Source organism: Cherax quadricarinatus, unplaced genomic scaffold (genome assembly GCF_038502225.1).
Source record: "Cherax quadricarinatus isolate ZL_2023a unplaced genomic scaffold, ASM3850222v1 Contig4822, whole genome shotgun sequence".
In the NCBI taxonomy this organism is placed as follows: domain Eukaryota; kingdom Metazoa; phylum Arthropoda; class Malacostraca; order Decapoda; family Parastacidae; genus Cherax; species Cherax quadricarinatus.
Genome location: NW_027199848.1, coordinates 18528 through 27413, shown reverse-complemented (window position 1 = coordinate 27413; position 8886 = coordinate 18528). Strand labels below are relative to the sequence as shown.

At 40.3% G+C, this 8886-nt stretch overlaps 1 protein-coding gene across 1 annotated transcript; it reads right to left on the bottom strand.

Annotated features, from left to right (window-relative positions):
• Positions 1–5543: 5543 nt before the first annotated feature.
• LOC138852187 (uncharacterized) lies at positions 5544–8100 on the bottom strand. The gene has a single exon (XM_070081884.1). The coding sequence runs from the start codon at positions 8027–8029 to the stop codon at positions 6332–6334; it is 1698 nt and encodes a 565-aa protein (XP_069937985.1). The 5' UTR covers positions 8030–8100; the 3' UTR covers positions 5544–6331.
• Positions 8101–8886: the final 786 nt, after the last annotated feature.

Here is an 8886-nt window from a genome sequence, read left to right as displayed (position 1 = left end):
ATTTAATGTTTGTGTTTGATAAGGGCGCCTACAACCCCATCCGTTTACAGTCTGCTTTATTGTCCAACAAATCCGTTTGAAACCAGTCAAGGGTTCGGACCAGTCAAGGGTTCGGACCAGTCAAGGGTTTGGACCAGTCAAGGGTTCGGACCAGTCAAGGGTTCGGACCAGTCATGGGTTTGGACCAGTCGATCTGATCTGATCAGTGGGTCACTTATTTAAAACATACTGGTCGGTGATTTGAGCTAACACATGAAGGATCTACTGGAAATTATCTACCCGAGTGATATGTGATTTGATTGATACAAAAGTATAACTTGCATGTTGAAGAGCCGGTGATTTCTGGCAGCTCCTACAATGATGAACGATCGACCTCAACCCTTGTTTATCAATCGCTGTATTTAGCTTTTCAATTTTTTTTTCTGTCTCCACCACAATAAATGCTATATTATCACTATATTTGACCGGTGGAAATTTTGGAGGAAGGACGCTTTTTCTGTAGTAATAATTGCTTATGGTTGTGTATATTGCGACCGCTGGTAACTACAGGACAATGATAAAATGGTAGCTGACTCCATATACATGTTTAAAAGTTGATAGGACAGCCATTTCCAATGTCAGTTAACTAAGCAGACTGAGACCTTAAATTCCCCCCTTGTAAATCAAACAAGTTTACAGAAATAATGAACTCAGGTCTTGAGAAAACTTACCCCATTGGTGAATTGCTTCTTATGACTTCTATCCGAATTGTCTCTTATGAAACGATGAATAGGCAACAAGATTTTCCTCTTCTTTAAGTCGAGTTCTGTTATGTTTTCTGTAACCTCATCCAAAACCATGGCGAGTGTCCTAACAAAAGATAAATGAGCATTTGACAGGAACTGAGCAGCAAAGGATATTATAGCCATGGGAAAGCACTAAACCTGTAAGGGGTTACAATGCCAGGGGTGAGGGAAGCAATTTCAATGTAGAGTATCCCAAATTCTTGAAATCAAGATCCCTTCAATAGTATCAAAGTACCACTCATCATGGACTTCATGAATACAAAACTGCTCTCATTGAACATTGAAGCAATCTTTGAACATTGAAGCAGTCACTGAACAATCATTCTAGGTAGCATGCCCTAGTCAGAGTACCAAGTACTGTGTTTGTAAACTAAACTGCAAACAACCCCTAATGTGGAAAGGAAACCTTAAAGCAACATTTCAGCCAGTAGTGGACAGCAGCTAGGGCAGTGAAACATGTGAAGTTTCTTTTCCAAATTGTGGCTTATTTGCTATGTTATGAAGGCTCAAAAAAAAAAAGTATTTACAATATTTAGTTGAACATCTCACTCACTTCACCAATTCAATCTCTGTTAAAATTTCTTCAAAATGACTTTTACAGTCACCAGCTGTAAAATTCCCAAATGCCGCTTTTTCCCAATCAATGTCTTTGAGTCTTGTGCTGTAACTCTCTTTATCCTTCCGGGGTAATTGTGCCCTCATGCTATTTAAAAGCTGTAACTTGTCATCTTTCGTCCAACTTTGAGACTCTGAAATATATAAAGTACACATTTACACCTACTGACCCTCTACATTATATAAATGCATGGGAAAAGGCTAAACTCTGAGGTCAAACAATATCTGGGGAATTAGATACAGATAGGGCTTGATCCATGGAAGGGGAGGTATGCTCTAATTCTTTCAATCAAGAGCTCTTGACTTATCATTGCACATTACAACTAGGTAGTTTGCCTCTAACTTAGCAAACAGGCTCAAGGATCTACGACTGTGCGAATGACACTTGCAGGTTTTGAACTCCACAATTATAATGGCTTAATACAATTTTTAACTGAAAAATATTTGTTACCAATGAACACCTTGTGATGCTGATAACATGTAGTCTCTTCTTGTACAGAAGTGAAATGAATAATGAGCTGTTGTACAGAAAAAAAAATATTTACTTTGAGTGCATCAATACTCTACAGGTTTCCCTCACTTTACCTGGGTTGGTTCTGTGCAAATTTCCTATTAAAAGACATTCCATTCCTAATGGTAATTCCTCATTCACAATATACATATATGTAAACAGTGCAATTTGCAAGTCACACTGAAGATATTTATTTTGTGGAATTAAATGCCGAATGACTACATATCAAAAAAATTAGAATGGAAAGATGGTCCCTAGTGTTTAGAAGTCTTGCACTGTACTAGGAAAAATGAAGATACCTAGGAACTAACAATAAGAATACTAATTTTAGTTTGCATCACAAGTGATAGGTACCACTATTCAATTTCCTGGCTGGGCAAGACATGTGGGTAAGTTTCCCTACATCTTCTGCCTTAGTTCACCTAGCAGTAAATATACAGTGTAACTGAGTGTTTGTTGTGGGTTATCCTTGGAAGTGGTACACAGTAGTTAATGCTGGGCTTCAATATGAGCCTAGGATAACAATTCTTAGCTTGCACAAATTGTTAGCATATAGAGTACAAGATGTTAAAAGAGTGGTAAGGAAGTGTAAAAGAGCAAATGAAGGAGGTTGAGGCTCTATCAACAAACTTTGCTGAGAATAAGAAGCTTTGGAGTGAGATTAATAGGTTGAGAAAGCCTAGGGAACAAATGGCTATGACAGTTAAGAGTACAGAAGGAGTTTTTAGATAGGGAGTTGGAGGTATTGGGAAGATGGCAGAAATATCTTGAGAAGCTGTCAAATGATGTTGAAAGCAAAGCAGTGATTTCAAGCACTGGCCAGGGAATTATAACATCCTTTTACAAGTGAGGAAGAGCTAGATGCGAGAGTGGGATAAGTGTACGAGGCAGCTGGTAAAATGAAAGGGGGTGAAGCAGATGAAACTGATGGGATCAAGAGAAATGTTAATTAAAGAAGGTGGTAATATAGTACTGTAGTGGCTGGTACTTCTGTTCAATAAATGTATGAAAAAGGCGAAGGTACCTTCGGATTGGCAGAGAGCATGTATAGTTCCTATGTATGCATGTTCAAAAAAGTAAATGAAATAATTCAATACAAAGACAATAAAGTGGTTTAACATGAACAAAAGAAACCCAATTGAGTGGAATACAAAATACTGTCAAATAAATCAAATGAAAATTTGTAAACATTCCTTTGCCAACATACTTTAGCCATGGTTAATTAAGAGTCTGGGCTGAATATATACACATGGGCGAGAGGCTTGGACTTTCGGCAAGTGTGTGCAAGTGTATTAAGAGTGAATGGAGACTAATGATTTTTGGGACCTGATGAGCTGTTGGAGTGTGAGCAGGGTAATATTTCGTGAATGGATTCAAGGAAACTGGTTAGCTGCACTCGAGCCCTGGAAATGAGAAGTAAAATGGCTGAACTTTAAAGGAGGGGTTTGGGATATTGGCAGTTTGGAGGAACTTCTAAACTTTTCTGATTGGCTCTGCAAAGACAGGATGATGATCTTGAGCATGGTGATGATGTCAAAAGTGCAGCAATCTCCGTTCAGCTTCCAGCAATTTGTGAGAAAGAAGCCCATAACTCTTGCCTTCAAAAATTGCCTTATCACTGGCTGCCAAAATGCCGAAAAATGCTTAAAAATAAAGGTCCTGAAGATAAAGACGTACAAACTATGCTATTTGCTCTTAAGTATCTGCACACTGTAGTCAAAGCATAATAGTTTTACCATCTTATGAGCAAGAGATTGTAATAACTCACTACAATGGATACATTACAAATCTTTTCATGGAACATTGCTTCCATCAGGAAGCGGTTGCCTGACTTACATCATATTAGTGCAACCAAGAATATTGATGTCATCTGTTTGCAGGAATGTAGATTGAAAGATGGAGCACCTCCACCAAACTTGCCTGGATATGCAGCTTATAACCTAAGGTCAACCAACTGTTGTGTGATGTATGTCAGAAAGAGCTTGCCACATTCACTCCTTTCCTTGCAGAGTCGAGTTAACATGCAGTATCATGGTGTCAAAGTAAATGCAGGCGATTTTTCCATAAACATTTTTAATCTCTATGCCCCAGCGAACCAGCTTCGACCTGATGCTTTACCAGATCGCATCAATAGTGAACCTACCATCATTCTTGGAGATTTTAATGCCAGACATAAGAATATTGGTGGGTCTATAACAAACACCAATGGAACTAAACTAGTGAGATTGCTAAATGAGCATGATAATGTTCGAATTGTGGGCACTACTGAGCCTACTCACATATATGGTGGCATACTAGATCTGTGTCTTGGATTTAATACATCATATACGATGCATGACTCTGTCATAGTTGATGATCTTCTATCTGATCACTTCCCAAGACTAACAACTGTCAATCTTGATCACATCTCCAGCAATCAAGGAGCTAAATACAGAAGGAGGAAACTTATTCTCAAACCAGAACACAGAGACAACTTTATTAACCACTTGGATGAATGGTATAAGAATTACGAGCCCATTGGCACACAAAAATTTAATGATGATTCAATTACCACTATTGAGAGTGTTCTCACAGATCAAGTGGGCAGGAATAGGAAACAAAAACCCTCCACTATAAATAACAATAAAAACCAATGTAAATACTATAATGATCCACAGCTGCGCAATCTAACACATGCAGCTAGGAGGATTGGTAAAGCATACCGTGAATGTAGAACCCCAGACCTGCTCAGAACGTTCCAAGCTGCACTAACAAATGCAAGGAATAGAAAGGAAGAACTTAGGCAACAGGAATGGGAACAGTTTGTTAGTGGATTAAATAGGTCCACCCCTTTGAGTTTGGCTTGGAAAGGTATAAATAAAATAACCAGGAAAAAGACTGGCAATGTTGCTCATCCCTTTCCTCTTGAAAAAGCAAATGACCTCATAAATGACTGGTCCAAAACATCCAGGCATGAAAGCCTTCCATCTCATATTAGAAAAAATTTAGAGAGTACTTCTGAAGAAATGTTGAAACTGATTAATTTTATGAGCCAAAATATTGATGAGAGTGATTGCCTCTTTACCGAGTATGAATTAGATAATGCATTAACCAAAGGTCGATCAACTGCTCCTGGAGAGGATGGTATAACCTATGATATTCTCAGAACTCTAAGGCACGTGCCTGATAACCCTTTGTTGGCACTGTATAATCTCAGTTACATTGAGGGCGTTCTTCCTACTTCCTGGACCAATAGTCTCATTGTGCCTATCCCTAAGCCCCAACAGCCTGATACATTTAGGCCGATCTCCTTAACTAGTTGTCTTTGTAAAACTTTTGAAAGAATGATGCTTAACAGACTGTACTACAGAATCAGACATCAACTTTCCCCCTACCTCTATGGGTTCATGAAAGGTAAAAGTGTGCAGAACTGTATTTCCACCTGTGTGTGTGTGTGTGTGTGTGTGTGTGTGTGTGTGTGTGTGTGTGTGTGTGTGTGTGTGTGTGTGTGTGTGTGGTGTGTGACTCAACAATCAATATTTGCACCAATAACTCATTACAGTTGTGACCGGGTGTGGAAGTGTGAATTGCTCATTACTCTATAATTTGTTCATGATTGTAGCCAAAGTATAAACGTAAGTCTTTGGGGATAATCTCAGCTGATGTTAACCTTCTACCATTCTTGAATCTTAACGCTTTACTTGTCAGATTTATCACTGGTATTAAGATATGTCTTTTCTCAGAAACCTGGGCTAGATGATGAGGCACCAGGAAGGATTCTAGCTTCCCCGCTAATTGTAAGATACTTCCTGGCTCGACCTTCCTTCCCACTGAGCCTTTAATAAATTTGAATGTATTAGGTGGACATACCTGGTTATATAATACATGAACTGCATAATCTGCGTCTGCAGAGTTCACATTAGGTAACTGCGCTTCAAAAAGTGATTTAGATGGGGTTTTGAATAATTTATTACTCCTACTCATAGAAGCTACTATTGAGGGATGTTCTATGAATTTTATTGGAAAGGAAACCTCATTCAGTATCAGCCGACTGGTTCCCCTTCCTTTGCCATACGACAAGAGGAAGTCAAACCTTCTGAGAAAATCCATACCTAAGAGTAAGTCCCCTGGAAACCTTACTCCAGACACTACTAAACAAGCGTGAACTTTATAACTTTCACCCAGTTCAAAGTACAGGTCCGTTTGTCCCTCGACATTAATATCATTACCATTTACAGCAGTAATATCTCTCTTAGCTTTGCTTATTTTACAACCCCTCCAGTTATTACATACATCTCGCTTAATTATTGACACCTGACTTCCCGTATCAATGAAAGCTACCAATTTTTTTCCATTTACTCTTATTTTAATCATAGGTCTTTCATCTTTGGTAACAAGGTTATCAGACCTATCTTTCTTAACCTTGTACCTTCTTCTTTCGTTAGGAACGAAAATTAGGGCAGTTGGCCCTAATATGGCCAATCCCGCCACACTCCCAGCATTGATTAGTTCTCCGAGCATTCTGTTTATTACGCCCACCACCGCCTGTCCTGCGGTGCGGGGGTATATACTTCTCATTATTGGTTGTCGCCACATATGGTGACTCAGGTGTTACTCTCTCTGAGGCAACAATTCTATCTCCCTTTCTGTCTCTACCATATTTGGACTCGAGAGACATGGCATATTGAACTAGTTCTTCGAAGGTTTTAATCGCTAGTACCATAGCAACTCTAGTTCTCATCCAGACTGGCAACCCTTCACAAAATATCTGCTTTTTATAAAGCTCCAGCTGTTCTGCATTATATTTTAAAGTTCCGTTCACATCTTCCACCCTGGACCATACCAGACAACTGAAGTCCCTTAGAGTGTGTCCCTCCTTCAGTTGCAATTGTTCCAGGTATCGATGGATATTTTCAACTGATACTGCCGTCTGGAACCTATATCTTATAGCATCCTTGAAATTACTCCAGTTCTTTACGTTAATAAATTGTGGGAGACTAAATATGGATGCTGTGTTATCTACAATTGCCCTGAATCCCAGTGAAACTTTCATTTTTTCATCAGATATATTAAGCAAAATGGCCTCAATATTTTTAATCCAAGCTTCTACTTTGATATTTCTTTCGATGGGATTCCTCGGCAAATCTTCTACATGAAATTTCGGCAAATTTTCTAAATATGGCCTATCAACAATTACTGTCCCACACATAGAGGTTCCAACACTACTATCTGGAGATGATGCCCCAGATAAAATCTTTTGCTGAAGCATAGGGTTCGTTGGGACGTTGAGTGGCTTGGTTAGGGAAGGATTGACCTGGGAAGGCTGGAGGCTCAGAAGTTGGGGTTGGGTCGGGAGTCCCGGTATATTAGATAAGGACCCATTCGGGGAAATACTGAATGGTTCCCCAGCTGTAGTTACACGTGTGGGTGTTTGGTTAGTATTTACAGGAACAGCATTGGGCAGGTGAACACCTGACACAGCAGGGGAAGCTATGGTTACTGAGGGGTTAGGTATACTAGTAACTGTAGAACCAGGCGCAGAAGTGGGAACCCTATAGGCAGCTACCCCAGGGACTTGGGGAGCAGGTACAACAATAGGGGATTGAGGGTTACTCATAACTTGAGCAATAACACTATGAAGCACAGAGTTAAGATAAGGATACATACTATAGTCAGCATTAACTGGGTTATTAAAATACGGAGGTATGGGGTTAGTAGCATCCCGGGTTGGTAAAGTTGATACTCCCGGGCTAACAGCAGTGGTAGATGTATTAGATACCACTGGGGCCATAGTATTCGTGGTACTACTGGGGGTCACCGTGGAACCTATATTCGTTCCTGAGCCTTGGACCTGGGGATGGTTTGTCCCTGACATATGTACCCCTGAAGTATTATTTATCACTGAAATCTCATTTTCTTGATTATTTATACCCTCACTAACATTAATCACTGAATCTTGCTGTGGAACCATGTTGCTAGACCCTTCACTTGAGCCTGGTGCGAGATCACTAATATTGACGTTAGCCTCTGCCATTCTGTTCACGAGGAACTTCACCTGTATCCTACTGGATCGTCTGATTGCACTATTTAACGTCTTGCTACGCAAATTATATTTGGTCATCACCCACCTGACAACCATAAGAGTAGGATTGTCCTGGTTTATTCTTAAGGTTACGGTCACAGTGAACCGTAAAACAAATGATAGGCGACACAAAGAAATTAATATTTGGTTTTGATAGCAAAAACCGACCAGTCGTAAAGGACGTGAGCCGCGTTTAATGATAAACGCTAAACCGCTGCCACCATGTGAGACCTCTACCCACTCTACCGGAGGTATCCCAGCGAGTGAGCACGTCTCCTGTATATCCCAGTGCTTAACAAGCTAGGGAATAGCATATGAAGGTACAAATAAAAATGGGAACTATGGCTATAGTTTACTTGATAACATAAAAGGGCTAGAATACAACATCTCCTGATGGAAATTTACACAATATAACAATTGACCTATGAGACTTATTACCAGGGGGAAGGGTAGATGTTATCAGTAACACGGACTAGTACTCACTCTTAATTCACCGACCAGCTGACCCGAGATTCCCAATGAGTGGTCCACTACACACGCGGCTGTCCAGAGCTCTCGCTCGACGGACCTGTCACCAACAACCTCCTTGCCCCGCTCTTCCCTGGGCTTATATCGTAGTCAAAGTACCCCCTCCCCAAAGGTGTATGTACCACGTGTTGCGACCTGACGCCGAGCTCTGACGCTGTTAAGAACAAAAGACCTCAGACGTGGGCGTGGCTACAGACGTCTGCCAAGGCAAGGTGTGACCATATAATTGGTTAAATTAGGTCTCCCCAGAGACCTCACAAGCCCAGCTGGACTACATCACAAACTCCAGGTAAACAGTCTTGGTGATATTTATGCATCAGTGATTTCGCTCACTTTGTGCTCTATTTCAATATTATTCCTTCTGTTCTATCGATTGAGTCCAAGAA

Excerpts from the sequence above, each read along its gene's own strand:
- LOC138852187 (XM_070081884.1), bottom strand. The coding sequence starts at position 8,029 with ATGGTTGTCAGGTGGGTGATGACCAAATATAATTTGCGTAGCAAGACG.